At 37.9% G+C, this 24,452-nt stretch overlaps 1 protein-coding gene across 1 annotated transcript; it reads left to right on the forward strand.

The window, feature by feature from the left end:
- Positions 1 to 3,014: 3,014 nt before the first annotated feature.
- LOC131436370 (ubiquitin conjugation factor E4 A) lies at positions 3,015 to 11,610 on the forward strand. The gene is made up of 4 exons (XM_058605062.1): positions 3,015 to 4,000; positions 4,057 to 5,005; positions 5,066 to 6,039; positions 10,978 to 11,610. Exons 1-4 carry the CDS (start codon positions 3,247 to 3,249, stop codon positions 11,331 to 11,333), a joined length of 3,033 nt encoding a protein of 1,010 aa, XP_058461045.1. The 5' UTR covers positions 3,015 to 3,246; the 3' UTR covers positions 11,334 to 11,610.
- Positions 11,611 to 24,452: the final 12,842 nt, after the last annotated feature.

A 24,452-nucleotide genomic window follows, 5' to 3' on the forward strand; every position in this document is an offset into this window, starting at 1 on the left:
GTGCAGACGACACAAAACACATCTGCTCGCAGTGGCGATTGAATCCAAACTGATTGAATTTTTGTTAAGAGATTTCCTTTTATGTGATTTCGTTTGTAGCTTTTTCACTAATGGGCGGTCCGAACGGCTATAAAAATAGCCGCATACAGAATTTTATTGTCGATTATTTCATTTCGGATTTGCATAATTTATTGAAAGAAACTATCAATATGCTGTAGGGATTCGTTTCTAGCATTCACAAGGACCAAATTGAGGAACTCACTGCGATATTCACCACTTTTCGGAACATTTTTCCCGGACGATTTGTTGTACAGCAGCAGATATTTTGTTCTCTTCCTTAGAACGCATTCTGATTGGCTGGTGTTGACATGGAGCAAATGAGACAGGTTTTTCAATAGTGTACTATTGAAATACTTCAATGCTTTTGCTATACACGTTTAAATTGAAAAATTTCGATTCTATTGGTAGTTAGATTATATAAATCCTTTCACAGATCACTGAGCTATGAGCTTTAAAAATACGAGAAAGGCAAACGCGCCTTATGAATTATCCTCTTTGATACTCGTTTATACCAAACATTTCAGAAAAGTTTAATTTTGAATTATTTGAGACTATGTCACAAAACTGAAAATTTTATCTTAAAATTGTGATCATATTTCCATGTCGGCATGTCGCAAGTATTATGTTGATTCATTAGATACAACAATATTCACGATCAGAAACTTATCACTCTCTCAGAGGGTAAATTTTGAAAAGGCACCCCATAGTAAAGTAAGTCGTATTCACGACAAAAATGGGTTGTGTAGAGGTACAGTAAAGTAAATTCCGCATAATTCTTTAGGAGTATTATTATGGTTTTAAGAAGAACCGAATAGAAGTCTGGCATAGAGAACTGGACCCTGAGTTCAAGACCTAAATTTAGATCCAATAACAGACTCAGAATCCAGTTTCAGTCGCTGCTGGTACTCGCCTTGATGGCCAGCAAGCGAATGAGAGATGCGACCTGAGCGTTTGAGGTTTTTAACCACGCAGAAGGTGCATTCTCCGTCGCCGCTAGTTAACTCCCGCTGCTGCTGCTGGTTAAGGTCCTCTCGCCTCGATGGCCAGCAAGCGAATGAGAGATGCGACCTGCGACCACGCAGAAGATGCATTCTCCGTCGCTGCTGGTTGATGATTCCACTCCCACGACGTCTGCTTCCATCGAACGCACGAAAAGAAATGATCGATTTTCGACCACGGTTCCCCTTTTATACGCATTAAGTTGAAGATATGTGCCTGACTGCCTCAAAATCGTCGTCCTTGCGCGAAAAACCCAAGCGAAAGTAAAGAGTTTTCCGCGTTGTTTTCAAATTTTAAGAAAACTTAATTTTTGAGTTGTTTGTGGTTATCGCACACTGTTCAAAATATTATCCTGAATTCCTGATCATATTTTTGATGAAATGGTGAAAGAATTATGTTGCTACCATTAATACAAGTCGAGATATTCACGATTAAGTTCTGCCCATTCTTCCATATGGCTAATTTTGAAAAGGCGCCCCATAGTAAAGTAAGTCGTATTCACGACAAAAAATACTAACATCATATTTTCGTACAACAAATAATATATTTATTATTACTAGATAGAGAACTTGCTATTCAACAACGATTTATAATGTATTTCATTGTATTTTATTCGAATCGGATTTTTTCGATCTAATACGAAATTTTGCATTTTGTTGCTGGATCGAGTTCGAATTTTCCATACAAAAGCATCACTCGATTGAATTATAGAATGTAATTTTTTACATTCGTTCGAAAAAATCCGACTTGATCGAAATACAGAATAGGAGTGAATATAATTAAGATACACATAGTAATTTTCACTGGTGGTTAACAAAGATTGCGATGCGACAAGATAGCGACAAAATGCCGCAAACATAGCGAAACTGTCGTTCGCATCGATCGAACCTCTTCGAAACCACAAACCAGAAAAATATATTTTTAAATTGACCGTTAAATGACAATCGTTTTTATAACAAGAGTAATTTCACAATAATTCTTTGTATTCATCGACGTTTTTGTCTTCAGAACCACGTTCTTCACTCGAAACATTATCAATATTAACTATAAAAGTAAAATAATATGAAAAAAATGTAAATCATCTACTTTAGAAATTCAGTCTGCTTACGAAAGAAATCGCCAAATTTACATGCAAATCTGCAACCTGGCTCCTGTGATTCTGACGCTCATTATTTCGCTATTCTGCGGCGATTCCGTCGCATTTTATGTCACGCTGAAAATCACAATATTATTTATCATCGTTGATGGTAGGATAAAGTACGTGATCATCTGTTATTCGATTGGCATATTGTCAGTAAACATGGTTTGATATTATTTTTCAGATGCCTGGAAATAACAAATAAAGTATCCAATATGAGTATTACTCGATCGCTATACATTCTAGTACTCGAGAAATCAACATTACACTGGTTTCTGTTTAAAAAATGTTGATACCTGAAGATTTTCCATGTTTAATCGTAGTTTACACTAAAAAAAGTAGTAGTAATAACTTTGAAATCGATTTTCTTCTACTCCGAGTGTACTTTTATTACTGATATCTATTCGTATTATTGAATAAACGATAAAAATGTTGCGAATCATTACTGCCGATATGAATATTTCCGTAAAAATCCTCCTTTTCTTGGTTCCATTTTTCATTGGCAGGTGTCGCTACCGGAAAATCAGCTTTCAGCTTTACGACAATGTGCCAATAGAGCTGAAATATAAATTAAAAATTGAAATAATGAAAAACTTGCTTACCACCAGAAAATTGAGCAATTGAGGTACGTTTTTCTCGATGCGACTAAGTTTTTACTAGTGAAAATAATGTTTTACAATTCATAACCGTAAAAATAATTTCTGAACATCGAAAGAGAAATTTGATGTCTTTTAAAAATCAACTGAGTGATATCTTTGGTTAGTTGAAATATTTCACGATATTTTACTCTAATTTTATCGGTTTATCATCTCAGTGTTCATCCTGTTATCAGCTGTCAAACGTCAAGCGTCACAGATTTTCTCCAACTCATTGACGAACGAAATTTTTTTTTGTGTTAAGCTTCTTGACGGAAAACTGTGCAGAATTGAAGAAACTCGAGCGCAAGAATGTCTTTCAAGTAGTGGCCGTGTAGTAAAGAACCATATTCGTAGTAGTTTTCTTCAAGGTTCCTAGCTTCAAGTGAAGAACAAGTCGTTCTCATCAAAACAATGGACAACCCCCTCCAGCAGAAGGCAAATCCAGTGGATCTGAAAATCAATGCTCTGATCGAAAAAGTTTTTCTCATAACGTTGAGCAAGGATGCACCGAAGGCGAGTTCCAATCGTCCGCAGTTGGTTTACATGGAAGAAGTTGCTCAGTCATCCGGAGAAAGTAATCTGCTCAGCATGGAGTTGCTCGAGCAGGCGTTGTTTGAAAGAATAATTCTCTTCAATCCGTCGGATTACTTACTACCGAGCAATGTGACCAATGCTTACACGGAAACGGTAGCCGAGACGAAAGTCATACTGTATCTGTTTGGGTGTTTTCAACGAAACGAACGCGCCATCAACCCGAACGATTCCATCGCTGCGGAGACCTGCAGCAGAATGCGGGATTTGATTTTGCGGAATGCGTGCACTTCCTTGAAACAGCCGGAACTGTTCGAAGGACAAAATTTATCTAGCCAGTTGCTGGATATTTTCAAACTATCGGAGGACGATCAACCGGTGAAGGCAAGGTTCATTTCCGAAACGGTAAAGGAAATTTTTGCCGACTCCGAGAGCGAGCAGGAAGGGTTTTTGGTGCTGAGGAAGATTTTTGAATCGGTTTTTGCGAAAATTATGGTGGCGTTACGAAACGCCTCGCTCATTAGCATGGAACGGTGGATTATGCCGTTCCTGGAGGTGTTCACCAGTGACAAATCCAATCCCCGGTTAGCTGTTCTGTTTCTGGACTTTACGACACCGCCGGAGGATGCTCAAGGTAACTGGTAATGAGGATCAAATTTGACTTTCACTGAATGCGTTCGATTTTTGTAGGAATTATATACTCCGAGTCGTTGCTGGGTCGGTTGCTTTCTCTTTCGATTTTGCCCCGAAACCAGAATGGACCGTATGAATATTTTGAGAATCCTCTAGGGACAAACCGGTCCGCTTACGAAAACCTTTCGTCGTCGCTGTGGAACTACACCAAGATGCACCTGGAATCGATGCACCTGTTCATCAAAGGATTCCTGCTGCTAGGCGGAGACGTTCGGAGTAAAATCCTAACGTGGATTGGTCGATGTTTGCACGCCAATGCTCCGCGGGGTCAAATTTGGAACACACATCAGGCGCAGAATATTTTCGGGAATTTGACAACGGCCCCGGATTCGTTCAGTGTGAATCTGGCGGGGCTTCTGTTGCGTTTGTGTCAGCCACTGCTGAAGCCACAGTTGAAGGTTTTGATTGTTGATCCGACCTACTGTGCCGTGAAAGAACCGCAAAAACAGGCCAAAGGAGTTCACATGCAGGATACCGAAAAAGAAACGTGTCTGCTGCCGGTCGATGAAAACGAATCCCGGCTGGAAGCGGACAAGTACAACTTTGTGACGGAATGTTTCTTCATGACCCATAAAGCAATCGATCTGGGGTTTCGTGTTTGCATCGAAAAGTTTTTCCGAATGAATCGTGAAATGCATCGGCTGCAGAGTGCCTACCAGGACACGCTGGCCGGTGGATCGGCTGGCGGATCGGACGTAGGCAATAGCATAATGCAAATGTTGTCCTCACAGGCACAGCAATTCCTGTGTCTGCAGAATTCACTCGAAGAACCAACGACCGACCTGCTGCTGTTGCAGTTTTATGAAGCATCAGCCATTTGGTTGTCTCAGCTGGCGTCCCGCGCGGCCGACAGAATCGACGGGTTGGACAAGGCGAAAGGTTTTGCCCCACAAAGCATAGAAGACGTGAAACTGCCACTGACGAATGAAATTTCCAAAGTTTTAAAGTAGGTAATCGGAGAATGTGATTGATTTTTTGTTGTTATTGCTGTTCTTTTTTTTCTCAGATGCATTCCCGAGTACATCATGGAGAACATTGTCGGCTATCTGCAGTTCTCCCGTCACTCCGACAGTCATCCGCTGCGGGTTAACGTGGAAGTCCAGAACAGCATCTTCACCATGATTCTGGTGTTCATGGGTTCGTCGGAGCGCATCCGAAATCCCCATCTGCGGGCACGGCTGGCCGAAGGGCTGGAGTGTCTACTGCCGAAGGACACCGAAACCGGTGGGTTCTGCTTCAGTGCCGCCCTGTTTTCGAACCATCCTCATCGACTGGAAATCATACCGAATCTGCTGCGGGTTTTCGTCAGCATCGAAATGACCGGGCAAAGTGTGCAGTTCGAGCAGAAATTCAACTACCGTCGCCCCATGTATGCCATCATGGATTACCTGTGGAAGTTGGACGAACAGAAGCAGTGTTTCCGGGAATTGGAACGCGAAGCCATTCGGGACATTGAAGCGGAAGATCCGCCCATTTTTCTACGTTTCATCAACCTACTGATTAACGATGCCATCTTTCTGCTGGACGAGTCGCTTAGTAATCTACAGCAGATTAGACAACTGCAAGCCGCTCAGGATGCCGGCGAATGGACCAATCTGCCAGCAAATGAACGGCAACAGAACGTGGTAAATCTGCGGCATCTGGGGTTGCTGGCTCGCTTCGATAACATTCTGGGAAGAGACACCATCAATATTCTGCAGTTGCTCACATCGGAAACGAAGGAAATCTTCTGCCACTCGTCGATGGTTGATCGAGTATCTGCCATGTTGAACTATTTCCTACTGAATCTGACGGGACCGAAGAAGAGCAACTTCAAGGTTAAAGACAAACGCGAGTTCGAGTTCGACCCGGCCAATACGGTGTTGGAAATCTGCCGAATATACGTCAACCTGCAGGGATGTGATGCATTTTGCCTAGCGGTTTCCCAGGATGGCCGATCGTACAGTCCACAGTTATTCGAGTATGCCGAACAGGTGTTGAGTAAGTAGTAGTAGTCCCTAGAAAACTGCAAGAATCTGTCTCATTGGGTTGTTCGAGCTATTGATGTGGAACACGGCAAGCCATGTTTTAAATGATCGATATTTTCTATTAAACAGTTTCAACATAAACTGCTAATGTACTGATGAGTCCAAGACGAAACGAAATAGTAAGCAACATATACAATTCTTGGATGTGAAGCTATGGCTCTAGTTCTATACGCAAATATTGTTTATTTCATAAAAATCCTTTAAAATCGATCTACATTGATTAGCAAGGATTAGTCACCACTTCTATCTCTCAACCATGTTTACTCATTTTTCACCGACCCGTGTCGTCAATGTTGTCATTTTCAGTCGACATAATGAAAGTATCGCGCCATTTTTGAGACAAAATTCTTAAAGAAATAAAGACTCATGTCTAAGACCTTCTAAACATTTATATAGCACAACAGTTCACAAGACTTGTGATGATATCATATGTTCTGAAGTCATTTGCATTCCTACTCCTAAATGACAATTCACAGCCGATTCGTGATGGGCGGAAAACATCTCAATTTGTAGGTCATATTAATAGATGGTCATACAAATTTACTTTGGCTATACTGGTTTCGGATTCAAGTTCCGGAAGTAGTGGTCTGAAATTCCGAAAGAAAGCTCACCAAAATTTCTCAGATAAATTGACGGTTGAGTATACATAATAGTCAAGAAAGCCGAACGAAGGCCATTTCACAGCGATTTCGGTCTTCAATTGCTTCATTAATGCACGCTAATACTGTTTTTTTTTTCTGATTTGAGGTAGTCCTTCAAAAGTATGCTATACCGATCCCAGAAAACCGATCGGCTTCGAAACATTCGTTTTGACTTTAGTCTATTGTCGGGTAATCATTCTGTTTTCTAGCGGTCTAATACTGGATTCAGCCAAACATGTATTCGAAGAGTGCTTGCGTTCGTCTTTCTAGCCCTAAATAAGTATGTGAGGGATCCAGCGGCAGGCTATCTTTCTCATCTGCAGAATCTTGCTCAACTAAGACATGCTAGCACACTCTCTCTTATGATCATTTATTTTACTCCGGTTTCATTCTCCATTTTATGTAGTTTTGACTCTGTTCTGATTCATAGTATCGGCTGCTGCGAGCTTTATCGGTAGTGGAGTTTTGACCGTCACGTCACTCTCATAACCTCTATCTCACGGTGTAATCTACAGGATCAACAGTCTCTTAATATTTCTCAAACTTTTTTTTCGTTTCTATTTCTGATTTCGGGAGGGGCCAAGGCCCCACGAAACCCAGTAGATTTTGCAAAAAGTGACTTACACTTACAAAAGGTAACGCCTACAAATTACTGAAAAGTAACGTTTCGTAACGGTTGTAATTTGAAAAGGAATAACGCTTCCAAACGTCTACAACTTACAAAAAAGTAACGCTTTGTAATGCCTATAACCTACAAAAAAGTAACGCATGTAACGCTTCGTAACGTCTATAACTTACAAAAATGTAACGCATGTAACGCTTCATAACGTCTTTAACTAACAAAAAAGTAACTCGTAACGTTTCACAATGCCTCTAACTTACAAATAAGTAACGCTGCGTAATGCCTATAACTTACGAAAAAATAACGCATGTAACGCTTCATAACGTCTGTAACTTACAAAAAACTAACGCTCCGTAACGTCTTTAACTTACAAAAAAGTAACTCGTAACGTTTCGCAATGCCTTAAAAAACTTACGAAAAAATAACGCATATAACGCTTGATAACGTCTATAACTTACAAAAAAGTAACGCTTCGTAACAGCTTTAACTTACAAAAAAGTAACGCTCCGAAACGTCTATGACTTACAAAAAAGTAACGCTTCATAACGCCTATAATCTACAAAAAAGTAACGCATGTAACACTTCGTAACGCCTATAACAAAAAAGTAACACATGTAACGCTTCGTAACGCTTATAACTCACAAAAATGTAACGCATGTAACGCCTCGTAACGCCTATAACAAAAAAGTAACGCATGTAACGCTTATGACTTACAAAAAGGTAACGCTTTGTAACTCCTACAACTTACAAAAAAGTATCGCTTCGTAACGACTATAACTTACAAAAAAGTAACGCATGTAACGTTTCGTAACGCCTATAATTTACAAAAAAAGTAATGCATGTAACGCTTCGTAACACCTGTAACAGACAAAAAAGTAACGCAAGTAACGCCCAAAACTTACAAAAAGTAACGTTTGTAATTTACAAAAAAGTAACGAATGTAACGCTTCGTAACGCCTATAATATACAAGAAAGTAGCGCACTAGTAGTAGTAGTATTTTCCGGAATTACCAGGCAATATGTGCGAATATATGAGAAAATACGCATTCAATTTTCTTTGAAATTTCTCAACCAAGTTTTAAAACAAAGATACAAATAAAAGGTCTTGAAATTTTTCAAAAAGTTCTCGAAAAGTTGATCCAAATCCGACTTCTGGTTCCGGAATTACAGTGGGATTAGTCAGAAAAAAATTCGATTTCATGAGTATTTTTTTACAAGCGATGGCGTTACGAGGTGCAGATTTTTATAAAATTTACTGGTAAATTAATTTAGTTGGCAGACCTTGTTAGTTGGTGGATATATAAATCGACTTTGGGACTACTAGTCCCCGATTTCCGCCTCCGAATCCCCGGTAATTGGGAAGAAAAGCTCCAAAAACGAAACTCAATTCGATTTCTCAGCAACGGTTGAACCGATTTTCACGAATCATGATTCAAAATAAAGCTAGAAAAACGATTCAAATTAAAGCTATAGCCGTAATTGTAGAGCAATAAGTATCAAAACTTTCAACCTGTCATACAAAACGAAGCTAAATCGGTACGTGCTGGTACGGAAGAAGAAAACGCACCCACCTAGCACACAGCGTTCTTTGATCAATTTTGCAGGGTTGCCACATTTAAATCAATATTAACTTGACGTAACTGTTTACAAATTGAAAAGGTGATGGTAGTTTATACCGAAGAAAGTTTTTTGGTTCAGCTTACTAAAATTCAAATCGATACTTAGATATGTTTGAAACTAATAAAATAATATTCTAATTTACACGAAATTGACTGAACTGTAAGTGTTCAAAACCTGACCACTTTACTAAATGTTTACTTCCATAAAATTTAAATCTAGAATTTATAACAAAATAAACTGGCAGCCCCACAAGCGTTTTATCTAGAGGCGTGCAAAACAGCTCATTTTGGTGAACAGCTCCGAACCGATCAGCTCACCAAAGTGAATCGATTCGATGTATCAGCTCATCAGCTCTTTTATTTTGAACTAAAGGTTCATTTTGTGCGCCGTTTTTCTTATGCACCGATTTTTTTTCAAATGCATGATCGAAATTGAATCATTGATTTGCAATGATGCAATGAATGCCATGCGAAATAATTTATCTTTAATTGATGTCGACTAAATTGAATCTCTTAGAGAGCCGAAGATCCGATCAGCTCGTAGCGTGTTCCCTGCGTCATAATGCAGTGAACTGGGTAGCAAAAGAGTGAGCTGGTGAGCTGCGGTTCTTTTGAAAAGAGCTGTGAGCTGTCACTTCAATGATTCGATTCACTGGAACAGCTCAGGAGCGAATTGCCCATCTCTAGTTTTATCTGTGTTTAAAAAATAGAACGACAGCGTATAGCAGTTTTAAATTTGACAGAAGAACTGTTCGAATAAATAAAACTAGAACGGCTTGCTGAGGATACGTTTGTTCCAGTTTCAGTTCTATTTTATGTCGTTTTCGTTTTTAAATTGCACTACACCGGTGTAGCGAAAGCTGCACCTAAACCGTTCGTTTTTACCAATTGCACTACACCAGTGCTACACTTTTTCTGCACCGATACCACTGGTGTAGCACTCATCAAAAGTTTGGTGTAGCTCTGTGCAATGGAATCGTTAATTGTAGTCAATGGTTACTGTTTATGTTTTCGTCATTTTTGTTCGTTTATTCATGCCTCAGTGTAGCACTGCACCGGTGTAGTGCAAATTAAAAACGAAAGCGCCATTAGATCTTCCATATTGTAGCGTTTACACTTCTGCTGGCTGCCAGCATGCTGGTGTCAGTGTACTGCCCTCTTAGGAAAAAAACGTTCAACGGTGGTCATTCGTTGGTCCAATACGTTCAATCATTGGACCACCGTTGAACGTTTTTTCCTAAGAGGGCAGTACACTGACACCAGCATGCTGGCAACCAGCAGAAGTGTAAACGGGCCATATAGAACTTGTGGCCAGCGCTGCCAACTATACCGATTTCTCGGTATTTATTCCGATTTTTGGACTCGATACAGGAATACAGATATGCTCTCTCAAAATACCGATATTTCAATTTTCATACAGATAAATACCGATTTTGTGTTGGATTCCATAGGGGTAATGCCCCGTTTACACTTCTGCTGGTTGCCAGCATGCTGGTGTCAGTGTACTGCCCTCTTAGGAAAAAAACGTTCAACGGTGGTCCTTCGTTGGTCTAATACTTTGGATCATTGGACCACAGTTGAACGTTTTTTCCTAAGAGGGCAGTACACTGACACCAGCATGCTGGCAGCCAGCAGAAGTGTAAACGGGGCATAAACCAGGTCGAGCGACCTATTTTTTTTTGGTCGCAAAATCAGTTTCCGCACTAAATCGATGTTTGATTTTTCGAGAAAGGTATTGTACAGATAGATTTTTCCGCCAAATACCGATTTTTGGAAAAAACAGTTGACAGCACTGCTTGTGGCTGCTGAATTTGCTCTAAATAGCAAAAAGCAAAGGCCAAGTCAACTCGTCCGATTCGGATCGGTTGTTGAATCTGATTCCGAATCGATTTGGGAAATTATACTTAATTTCAAATCAAATTCCAGACGAGTTACCTGCGGATGTGTTCCACATCAAACGAAATAACGTAACTATTGTTTCAACTAATTTCCCCTTTTCCTTCCGACAGCCCGCATCGGCGGTGGACAGCTGATAGGAGAAATGCAGGAACTTTCGGCACGGGTCCAGCAGCTCGAGGCACAGCAGAAGATTGACGAGGAAGCGCTTGTCGACCCGCCGGACGAGTTCCTCGATCCGATCATGTCTTCCCTGATGAGCGATCCGGTGGTGCTGCCCAGTTCGCGGAATACCGTGGATCGGTCCACCATCGCGCGGCATCTCCTTTCCGACCAGTCGGACCCGTTCAATCGCTCGCCGCTCACGATGGACCAGGTCAAACGAAACGACGAACTGAAAGCCCGCATCGATGAATGGATCCGCGAGAAACGGGCTGCCCACGCTGCCAAAATGAACACGTCTGAGTAAGGCAAGCAGGTGTTCCGTCTGGAACCATTTGGTTGCGATTAATTAATTAAGTGATCGTTGGTAAGGGATTTATTTTGGTTGGTCGCCGCCGAACGTACTCGTGAACATTCTACGTTTTTCTTTGACGGTTTATTGGCTTTATACGATGTGTAATACAACAGTAGAAAGAAACTTTTATTTTATTTTACTCTTTGTAGTATGGATTTACCGATAGCGATACCACTGGGTACTGTATTTAGGAACAATGAATAACAATTAGTCCCATTTAGCATATTGACCATCGTGTTTTTAATCAGTTCAATAGACTCGAAAAGAATATTTCCAATCACGTCTACTTTCTTAACTTAAACGACATCGACATGATTTCACCCTTCCGAAAGTACACTGACAAATGAACAATTGAAATACCAAACCACGGATGAAGATACTTGGTTCGAGAGCTACTCTTTCTCTCTCCCTCTGGTGGCACGGCGAGTCTGGCATTTTATGCACGGTGGCACGTTCAATAAGGTGACTCACAGAAAAAGGAACACAATCACAATCATCGAAATTATGGGGCACCCCCCGCATCATTGGCACATTTTAATGAGGATTCTTTCGATGATGTCGACCGACCTAAGTTTTACGCCAAAACGTCATATTCGAACATGATAAGGCACGTTGGAGGTAGCAAGACTCGATGCAGTCAGACTGCATTATTTTGATGCACAGTGACACCGCAATTCTGACTAATAATAATAATAATAATAATAAGATTTTGATTGAACAGTAATGATGCGGGAAAATTTCCTACTTTCGATCACAGGGTCACAATTCCTAGATCTCACGGATTTGGTGTGAAATAAATTTTCGATTGTGATACCCGAACTAACTGACTCCAACTTCGGTGTTAAAGACTTAGACTTGGTGTTAAATTGGGTTTATTATTCCATTAGTCGTACGGACTGTGTCAAATTGAATGTTCAACAGAAAAATGTAAACGATTCTACCTCTATGCGGCTCGAAATAAAATTATGTTTCAGTTTATAGTGCGAACGATTTTGGGCCATTTCTGTGAAGACGACGATCGTAGTAGGCGTGTGCGTCGGATGCGAGAAAAATTCGCTGACGTCAATTTATTTTTCGAAAATTAACTTTTGCTTTGTTTTTATACAACATGTAATAAATGGAAGCTTTGTAATAGTAATTATGTGACGATTCTATGGTAGGTAGAAATGAATTTATTTATTGTTTTCGTATGGAGACGCGTGGTATAAAGGAAAATGTACAAAATCTGCGTTCTTTTCAACCAGACTGGCTCATGTAGTCTCTTTATCACTACCGATCTTTCCCACATCATCGAAATGACGGAATGAGCAATGAATTCTTACTCGACTGCATGATTTTTTAGTGCTCGATCGGTTCAGTGCTAGAATTTTCGCCTGAGTTGGCTGCTCGATCAACCTGATTGACAATGACATTATAAATGTCATTGAATATTCGCTCATTTTATGAATGTGTTAGTGTGAAATTTAAGCGACTTAAGCTATTTCACTACACTCCAGCTAGAGGAATGGATGATGCTGACTAAGGTAGGCCGTTTTGTTAATTTCCAGCGAATTTCAATAGTTTGTGTTGGGATTCTAAGAAGAACTGGTTATTTACTAGTTCTGTATATCCGAAAAACATGAAGATTTAAATTTGTATATTCAGTTATATAATGTTTTCGTTTAAAAATAAACTGAAAATCAGCACAAAAACTTGCAAAATCAGGAAAGAAGAAGAAGAAGACGAGTTGACAATTCAGTCCGCATCTTCTTACTCAATTCCGAATGATTTCCGAATCAACCGGTTGTAGGCGAACCGGTTCATTCGGAATCGGTTGTTGCACTAGAGTTGGAATTGATTCGGAATACATTATGATTTCCACATGAAATTCCGAATGAAAATTTCTCGCCGATTCGGAATCCATTCGGATCTGATAATGTGGGTTGGTGTGTCAAGTTGGTGATTACAGAATTCTAAGTTTTATTCATTTTTTTCGCACTTCCGAGTAGTTTTTTTTTTTTCAAATGAATAGTGTTCGTGCAATTTTCCGATCAGATTTTTATACTCAATTCGAACAGTTCTAGGAATAGGTTTTTGGAATTTTCCCAGACAAAAAATGTTCGAGTAAATTTTCGAGCAATTGTTTACAATCAAATTAATAATTTTTCGAGCTGATTTCGTTTTGTCTTTTAGGACAGTTTCCGAGTAGTATATTCAAATGGAAAAATGTTCGAGCTATGTTCCATCATTTCGAGCGGTTTTTTTTTAAATGAAAAGTGTAATAAATTTTCCGATCTGTTTTTCAAGTATATTTTTTTTCAAATTTTAGAAGCAGTTTTCCAAGTAATTTTTTCGATCAGTTTTTCGTTCTATCATTCCAAGCAGTATTTTTTAAATAGAAAGTGTTCGAGAAGATTTCCTTTTTGTTTTTTCGAACAGTTTCCATGTTTAATAAATGCAAAACGTTGTGACTATGTTAGAATTAAATTAGGATAAGAATATTATGTAAAAGTGATGCTACGGCGAAGAAAAACTTATGTAAACTGCCTTAAGAAATAAACGTATTTATGAAAAAAAAAACAGTTTCCATGTATTTTCTTCAAATGAAAAGTGTTCGAGCAAAGTTTCGTATCTTTGAACTACTTTTTCAAATTAACAGATCTATTCTAAAAACTACTTGACAGTACTTTTCAAGTAGTTTTAGAAAAAAATTTCGACTAGATTTTCGTGCTGTCTTTTGGAGCTCTGAGTTATTTTTTAAAAAGAAAAGTGTGAGTAATTTTTCGAGCGGATTTTCTTATGCCGTTTTTCATTGAAAAACACTGATGGCGTGGATTGCTCTGATTTTGCACTTTCGAGCAGAAATGCAATATTTTGACGGTGTTTCATTGCCATTTCTGCTCGAAAGTGCAAAACCAGAGCAATCCAGCAAATCCACTCAATGAAAAACGCCATTACAGTGTTTTCTAGCGGTTTTTCGAGTAATATTTCTGAGCAGTTTCTCATGCTGTCTATCCGAGCGGTTTTTTTAAAGTAAATGACGAGGTTTTCGATTGTCCTCGGCATCGTAGAGCTAAGGCAGTGTGCCGTTAAAAAATAAGTTTTCGAAATATCCTTTCGAGCAGTTCTTCGTGCTTTCTTCGAGCAATTCTTTCGATAGTTTTTTTTGTGCTGTCTATTCGGGTTGTTTTATCAAATGAAAAGTGTTCGAGTAGCCTTTCGAGTTGTTTTTCGTGCTGTCTTTTCGTGCGTTTTTTTTAAAATAGATTTTCGAGTGGTTGTTCATGCCGTCTTTTTGAAAAGTTTTGGCATTAAAAATGCCTTACTCTTTACTATATGGGGTCGGGTGTCAATTAAAAGTTTCATAAATAGTCGCGTAACCTTTTTGTGTCATAATTTTGAACGTTATAAAATCAGTCATTTGTTGATGGATTGTTATAATTTAACAACCAATCTATTCGGAAACTTTTAGCTTAAACATGTATGACGACGTCGTTTCAGTATTTCAATAGTATACTATTGAAAAAATGGTTGGAAGAGACCTATGTTTTCATCCAACAATCCCTGTTGTACAAAATGACGTCAACTTCTTGTTCGGCATAGGAGGCTTTGCGTCATGCATAAAAAACACCGTATCGTTATGCGTAGTATGAAGAGAAATCTATAAATGTATCGACGACACGACCTGCCACTCGCTTTTAAAACTGTATCGTAAATCGAGCTACCCCTCAGTAACTGGTAATGTCAAAATGGAATCGCTTGAAAAAATGATAAAACTGGCAACACAAGTTGGTAAATTATTGATTTTGAAAAACAGTTACCAGTAGCCTTGGTAACCACAAAAGAAATGTAAACAAAAATAAGAGATTCTCACTTGAAACGAAACCACTGAGTGTAGTTGGCCCGCTGGCAGGTATTAAATTTATTCTTTCAGAGATCTGCCATAGCCGCATAATCTGCCATAGCGATTGTGTCGTATGCCGCTTTGAAGTCAATGGCGCGTTGTATTCTCGACACTTTTGGAGTACTTGTCTCATAACGAATATGTAATTCGTAGTGGCGTACCGTACCGGCAACGCAAATTATTCACTACTAAAAAATTGATTTTGGTTGTATAAGGCAATAAAAAACTTCTCGTGTGTTATCTTCAGGGGGAATATATTCATTGAACTAAGCAAAAAAATTAGAGGGTTGTATTCAAGACACAACCGAGCACAATAACATTAAAAATGGAACGTTTCTTAGGTCTTCATAATATATACAAAAATAAAGAGATGATGATACACTAAACTAAAAACTTTTTCAATTGACTAATTACAAACTTGCTCTAGTTTAAGCGCTTAGATTGTTGGCGAATGATAAAATTGACAATTAGATTTTTTCTTGATAATTAATTATATTCAATTTTGATCCCTTTCCACAATTTTTTACATTGTTAAAATTTTGAATAACGTCCTTTAACTAGAATTCAAAGTTACTTGAAAGCTCAATTTTAGATACAAACAACCTAAAGATTTAATCCTGAACAAATGAAACTGTTTTATTTTATGACAATAATCTTCGAGAAACATACAAACTTATTAATTTTATAAACAGTTAATCGATCCAAGAGAAGATTTTATTTATTTTAACGAAAAATGTTGTACCAGTAAGCTCAGTAATAGTGTAATTTTATTAGTCCTTCTTCAAAATCGTCGATAATCTTCGGAAAGTGTCGGTAAATAATATGGCAACAATACGAGGAAGAAAAATGTGAAACAGTCCGCATAAAATATTTAGTTACTTACATTGATTTTCGCTTTGGCATGTTAGGAATATACGAAATTGATACGCAACAAAATTCAGAAATTTTGTTCATATTGTAACTTGATGTTATTAACACATGAATGAACATTGTCATAGTTACAATGCGTGTTTTGAAGCAAATAATAATTGAACTGAAACTGGCGGTTAACCAAATTCTACGAGGGTTGCTATTCAAACGATACATGTAAAATCGCAAGTAAACTTACCTTTAGTTTATCTTTGATACTATATGATATTGTATCTAATTGTACTGTATATGTGAGCCTGTGGAACTCATTTATACTACTAAACCAAGGAGACCGCTTTTAAATAAGTTTCAGAATTTAATTTTGAATCTTTTGAAGCGTTTAATACCTGGTGGGACAACAACTTGTTCAGTCACATATAATGAAGAAGAAGTTTCTATGATTATCATAATAACACAACTTTATACTGAATCCATTTTCGCGCCACCGTTTTGTTCGTATGGGAATGGAGATTTAAGTATGCAAACCGATCCGTTGACAAATTAAAACATTTTTAAGCTTACAATATTGAAGCTTTGGAATCATTTAAATGAGGAAATTCCATTAACAAATCATCAAGGAACAAACGCTGTAAATTAGATCCGAATTAGATCTATTGCCGATAATACTAAATTAGCCTGATAGTTACCAGAGAACCAAAAAAAAAATACTCAATTCAAATAAATTTTTCAATGGAATGCAATTGAAATATTCAAATGACGTTTTCTCATAAGTTTAAGTTAAATGTTTCCGAATCGATTGGAATGTTTCCGAATCGAATTATATAAATCCATCAACAAATAACTGAGGTATGAGCGTTCAAAATTATGGCAGAAAAATGTTACGCGATTAGTTTTGCATGTTTTAATTTGACACCCAGCCTCGGGAAGCGAAGTGTAAGGCATTTTTAATGGCAAAATCGACCAACAATTTGCTAAATACATGGGATGTTTCAAAAGAACCGATAACCATGCTGGTTCGGTTTTTCAATAGCTAGATGATATATAAGATATTCAAGCGAACACGAAGCGGTGTTGTGCAGACAGCAGGAAGTTTCACCAACACATAATGCAAAAGCGACAATCCAGCAAGTGAACGCATATACAATCCAGTCATCAGCTCACTGGACGAGCTACTTGTTTCATTCGCAGTCAAACATCAACTAGGCAAAGAAATATTGTGCAGCCTATATTTATAGATTTCTCTTCATACTACGCAGAACGATGTGGTGTTTTTTATGCATGACGCAAAGCCTCCTATGCCGAACAATAAGTTGACGTCATTTTGTAAAGCAGGGATTGGTGGATGAAAACATAGGTCGATTCCAACCATTTTTTCAATAGTATGCTATTGAAATACTGAAACGACGTCGTCATACATGTTTAAGTTAAAAGTTTCCGAATCGATTGGTTGTTAAATTATAACAATCCATCAACAAATGACCGAGTTATTAACGTTCAAAATTATGACACAAAAAGGTTACGCGGCTATTTTTGAAACTTTTAATTGACACCCGGCCCCGTATAGTGAAGAGTAAGGCATTTTTAATGCCAAAACTAAAACTAGTCCACCAAGCCGATTGAATGTAGTTTTTTGATAACTCGCTCCAGGCGACTTGTAACTTCACTAGTAATGATACTAACCGAATAATCATAATCCATCATGATTTCTTGGTGTAAGGGCAGTTTTGAACGCCGTTAATAAGGCGTCGACTTGCACTATAAGGATTTGTATAAATGTTTCCCCAGCTTCATACGATGCCAACTCTTCCTCAGCGAGGTTGTTATTGTGATTGATAAATTAGTCAACCCACGGATGCAAAAGAGATTTAAAAAAATTTTGCACATGCCTGTTTGTAATCGCCCTTGCTAGATTGAACTTTGAAGTGCCGATTGGGCTAGATCTACGTAACCAGTAGGGTAACCAGATTTCAGAGGTGATTTCAAAGCATTTATGAAGTTTAGTTCCAAGCAACTAGCAGCGTTATAAACAACAGCACACACTCCGTCTAGCGATTGCGTTCCGCGTCAAATGCACTTCCGAATAATGAAAAATACATCATCCAACATGCTGGAGCATTGCTGCCCCGTTTCAATGCTGTACAAAATTATCGCTTTCAGGACGCTTTCTTCCATGAAATAACGCTCTAAAAGTAAATATGTCCCAAGAATTCCCTGCGTTTGCGTACTCAATTGGGACTTTTCAATCAACTCATTTAAAGTTTTTAGCTTCGCTTCCTAAGTATTTGGTTCCAGAGAACTTTTTTCGAGATCGAACTAAAAACACAAAGCGATTAGAAATTCATTTATACGAATTAGAATATCATTTACACTCACCAAGCATCGGCGTTTGACAAACTTTATATACAATTCAGCCCTCGAATGAATTATTGTTATTTTTTGCAGTTTTTTGTAAGATTTTTAATAATCATGAAATGTGGAATTATTCTACAACTGTTTCAAACTGTTTGTTTATTTATTCTGGTGCTCCTTGGTAACTAGTTCATAGCAACTTAAACAGTGTTGCTCGAATAGTTAGTTTTTGTCATTTTCAAGGGGTCGCTATATTTATGGTAACTGGTGGTAAATCGCTCACGAACACTTTTTATTCCGATTTTTCTTCGGAGTGTCTGGTCGTGTCGTCGAATGTATGCTGCACAATATTTCTTTGCCTAGTTGATGTTGACTGTGAATGAAACAAGTAGCTTGTCCAGTGAGCTGATGACTGGATTGTATATGCGTTCACTTGCTGGATTGTCGCTTTTGCATTATTTGTTGGTGAAATTTCCTGTTGTCTGCGCAACACCGTGTATCTTATATATCATCTATTGAAGAATCGAATCAGCGTGGTTACCGATTCTTTTGAAATATCCCATGTATTTAGCAAATTTCTGGTCGATTTTGCCATTAAAAATGCCTTACACTTCGCTTCCTGAGGCTGGGTGTCAATTTAAAACATGCAAAACTAATCGCGTAACATTTTTCTGTCATAATTTTGAACGCATATAACTCAGTCATTTTTTGATGGATTTAGGCATATCACTCAACAAACAATCGATTCGGAAACATTTAACTTAAACTTATGAGACAACGTCATTTGAATATTTCAATTGCATACCATTGAAAAATTGGTTTGAATTGAGTATTTTATTTTGGTTCTCTGGTAACTATCAGGCCAATTTAGGATTATCGGCGATAGATTTTTCGAATCTAATTTGAAGCATTTGTTCCTCGATGATTTGATAATGGATTTTCCTAATTAAAATGATTCCAAAGCTTCAATATTGTAGGATTACAAATGTTTTAATTTGTCAACGGATCGGTTTGCATACTTCAATCTCCATTCTCATACGAACAAAACGTGACAATGTGACTGAACAAGTTGTTGTCCCACCAGGAATTAAACGCTTCAAAAGATTCAAAATTAAAGTCTGAAACTTATCTAAATGCGGTCTCCTCGGTTTAGTAGTAGAAATGAGTACCACAGGCTCACATATACAGTATAATTAGATGCAATATCATATAGTATCAAAGATAAACTCAAAATAAGTTTACCTGCGATTTTACATGCATCGTTTGAACAGGAACCCTCGTAGAATTTGGTTAACCGCATGTTTCAGTTCAATTATTATTTGCTTCAAAACAATAAGCGCCTGATGGCTACACGCTTTGTAACTATGACAATGTTCATTCATGTGTTAATAACATCAAGTTACAATATGAACAAAATTTCGGAATTTTGTTGCGTATCCATTCCGTATATTCCTAATATGCCAAAGCGAAAATCAATGTAAGTAACTAAATATTTTATGCGGACTGTTTCACATGTTTTCTTCCTCGTATTGTTGCCATATTATTTACCGACACTTTCCGAAGATTATCGACGATTTTTAAGAATTAATAAAATTACACCATTACTGAGATTACTGGTACAGCATTCTCTTGGATCGATTAACTGTTTATAAAATTGATAAGTCCGCCCAGTGAACGACCATTATTAGGTTAAAACTGGGGGTAAATAAACGATATAAATCAAATCAAATTAATAAGTTTGTACGTTTCTCGAAAATTATCATCATAAAATAAAATAGTTTCATTTGTTTAGGTTCAAATCTTTAGGTTGTTTGCATCTAAAAATGAGCTTTCAAGTAACTTTGAAGTGTAGTGAAGTTTAGTGTATCATCATCAATATCATCTTTATTTTGTATTTATTATGAAGACCCTAGAAACGTTTCATTTTTAATGTTATTGTGCTCGGTCGTGTCTTGAACACAACCCTCTAATTTTTTTTTCATATGAATGGTATGGAGTAGTAGAACCGCTATTGAATGTCCGATTTCGAATTCCGGAGTCTATCAGACAGTTTATCAGATCAGAGAGCTTTTGGGTAGTTTTACAAAATTTTTTCTGAAATTTTTCGAGCTGTCTTTCGTGTTGTTTTTTAGAAATTGTTTCGGGTAGTTACTGTGATGTCTTCGAGCAGTTTGTTGAGTGAAAAAATTTCAAATGAATAGTGTTCGAGTAGTTTTTCGTGCAGTTTTTCTAGTAGTTTTCCAAGATGACATTTTGAACAGTTTTTGAGTGGCTTTTTAAATAAAAAGTATTTGTAAAAATCATCGAACAGACGCTCGTATTTCCTTTTAAAATAGTATTTTAGAGCGGATTTTTATATTATATTTTCAGTGTGAACAGTATTTGTGGGTAGTTTTTTTTAAATGAAGAGTGTATGAGTATTTTTAGTATTATTTGAGTATTACTTTTGAGCCAGAAATTGGACAGACAGCATGAATAACTTGTTGCCATCCGAATAGCCAATAAAGAATAATTGTTAGATAACAAATTGTAATTTAAAAATACCTTTTCTCAGTCACGTACCCAGAGGAGGGGGGGAGCGGCCTTGGCCTCTCCCGAAATCAATAACATATAATTATTTAGAATGTCTCAGACATGTGTTACAGAAATAACAAGACAGTAAACGTAATGAAATGTAATACAATATCTGTTCCAGTGGAAAAGTTTAAAGTGTATGTTGAAACAGCCGTAAAAGGCACACCGAGAATTAGGTACATATGCAATCTTCAGTAACAATATTTTTTAAACTTTGGGCCCCTCCCGAAATGAAATCCTGCGTACGGACCTGCCTTTCCTGCCCCTCTTCACACAATACCACACCCCCCTCACTTTTGGATACAAACCCGGCGAGTTTTTGAATTGCTTTTCAAGCAGATTTGTGTGACGCCTTTTCGAGCTCATGCTTTCGAGAGCTGTCATTTCAAATGAATATTTTTTTCAAAGAAATAATTTTTTGAGCAGATTTTTGTACTGAATTCGAGCAGTTTTAGGAATAGAATTTCGAGAAGTTTTCCCAAACTAGAAATGTCCGATTAAATTGTCGTATTTTGTTTTCGAGTAGTATTTTTCAAAAAAAAAAAGTGTTAGAGCAGTTTTCCGTGATGTCTTTTCTAACAACTTCCGAGTAGTTTTTTCAAATGAAAAGCTTCCGGAGTACATCGGGCAGTGTTTGAAGCAGTTTGTCGGAGTTTCTAATAAAGGGTAGTTTTTCAAGTAGTTTTTTGTACTGCTAGAATTTGCCTAGTTGTTTCTCAACACAAATAGAAGCAAAATCTAAAAAGTATGCACCAAATTGCTCCGATTCGTAGGTTTATACGATTGGTGATTGACTGAAGCTGTATTGACCACATTGGTTTCCAATTTCCGGTTCTAGAAGTTCCGGAAGTAGCAACGTAAAGTGTCATAAACTGATAACCGATGAATGTGTAGATGTGTTCTGCATACAGGAATTTTCCAAATTCCTTCAAAGTTCGATTCTGATAAAATCCTGTTAGCAATTATTGCTAAATTATTCCATGGAGAACGGCAGTTCCAAGCGAAATCCAACTCACCAAAGGTAATACATCCTTATCAGTTATCAGCATCGTTTGAATTACCAGTCTAATATGTATCATAAGCATGTCTCATTCTCGGCTATCAGTCGTTATCCGATTACTCCAGCAGCATAAATGCTCATACCGTCGATCGGTCAGACATCCGTAATTCTTGTGTCGTATGAGGAAACGGAGATGGAATTTATTCTGCATCGATGCATATTCAATTCAATTCAAATTCGACGGTCAACTTGGAGACTTGATTTCCTAGCTGCAACGATCTATAAGTTATTACCGTAGTCGACGTGTTCCCGGAAGGTCAATTGCTCGCTTTTCTCGCTGGTAGCATACGGTCAGGCGTTTCCCCTGAATGGACAGGATTTAGGGCTGGGATTTGATGGAATGTAGTCTGTATTGCAACAGCCTAAACACAGCCTAACAAGCTGATTCCGAATAATCGACACCGGCCCGAATCAATCCGCTACGGTTCTTCTTGCGACATTACACCGGTTATTCGGTCCAGGCTTGAAATAGCTATCGTTTGGCACGCGGGGCTCTATAGTAGTTAGAGCAGAGCTTTATCGGAGCCTGCTTCGAAATTTACATCACGTAGCTCCAGTCTATCGGTCCAGGGTCCGCTGCATACATAAGCAATGCCAATTTCATAAATTATTGATTTTGAAAATGTTCCTTCTTGGCAGGCACGCCTCGGTCGCCCCCCGATTTCGCTTCGTCAGTGAAAATGAGAGGAGTGAGAAGGTGTCGGCTGTAATACACACCCCCCTCTCCCCACCGTTTCCCGTTTCTGCACCAAGTTTGAGTTTTGCGCACACGTTGCTTACCCTCTGGAGCTGCTACATACTGCGGGAGTCGTTTGCACACAGCGATGTTCCGGTTCGGAGCCATGCTGATTGCAATCAGCTACTGCAGATTGGGCTCCGTTCGCTTTCTAACGAGTGGCATAATTTTGGTCTGTAATTTAGTGTGCCCAAAAGGGTGAATTTTGATGTTTTCTCCCGTTTTGCTTCACCTCTATAGCACTGTAACTGATAATTTTGCATTTGCATGCAAATTTCGACAATACGCCATTCGAGTTAATTTTTCTGCTGATTACATCGATACCGAACTCGATAACTCAGATAATGCATTGAGGGTAACTGGATTTTACGGTCCAACATCAGTGCATCCGGCGGTTAATCGAATTCAATGATTTAGATTAGATGTTGGGTGCAATGTTCCTTTAAATTAACTGCACTGTTTTAATTCACTTAGTGGTGTAATCATGCCTTTCTCATATCAATCATACTATCATACTACTGTGGGCAAAGCGTAGTAAGACTTTTGAATTATATTTCGCGCGAAAACCTTATTCGTCGAAATATTTTTTTTCTTGGTTGGTATCTAAGACAAGACCTGACAACTGGCTTTTTATTCTTCCTTCCGAATCATCCTTCTCGTCTTTTTCGGCCTGTGGAATAAATACCAACGTATCAGCTACAGTGTAGCCATATTTACAGATTTTTTATTAACTATGATAGGAAAAAAATATTACATTTAATTAGTTTTACGTTTCGTCTTTGACTCATCAGTGCAGAGCAGTTCAAATTGAACTGCTTAGTGCTAAACTCGGCAGTTCAATTTGAACCGCTAAACAGATGTAAAGTTTCTGCTACTTACAGAACACATTTTTTGTTTTGCCGAGTTTAGCACTAAGCAGTTCAATTTGAACTGCTCTGCACTGATGAGTCAAAGACGAAACGTAAAACTAATAAAAACGGTTATGTGCCCTAGCACAAAATTTGGCTAACCTCTAAATGATTACATTTAAATTTTTAGACTTTAGGTTTTTGATTTGAAATGAACATGAAAAATGTTTTGGTGAGTGCATTTCTTTATTATATATTAATGCTTAAAAACAATTAATTTAGTTTTGATGACAAAACAGAAATATCTGTTGAACGCAAAATCGAATCCATTGTTGGCGTATTACCGGATCTTTTGGAAAGCGGAAAAAGTCAGCTTTGGATAAAAATGCTTAGTGCGACCACAGTGTGGAACACAACAGTTCATTCTTCTCGTAAACACACTGAACACACTTTCGAGTTTACACTAATTTAACAAATATTTTTTGGTTACACTTTAATTCACTAAAAAGAAAAACGGCTTGATGTCTATTTTAATTACACAGTACTGCTACTATAAACATTTATTACCAATGAGATTGAAAAAAAAGAAACATTCTCCGAAAATTTTCATTTTCATTGGTGAGCTAAAATTATACATTTTAAAAAACTTGTTTTCTGATTTTCTTTATACTTGGCATCATTGCTCGCGTACCCTGCAAAAGTATTTTCTTTTCACAATGTGCAGGCGGCAACATCAAAATCAGCCAATCAG

Source organism: Malaya genurostris, chromosome 1 (genome assembly GCF_030247185.1).
Source record: "Malaya genurostris strain Urasoe2022 chromosome 1, Malgen_1.1, whole genome shotgun sequence".
Lineage (NCBI taxonomy): Eukaryota > Metazoa > Arthropoda > Insecta > Diptera > Culicidae > Malaya > Malaya genurostris.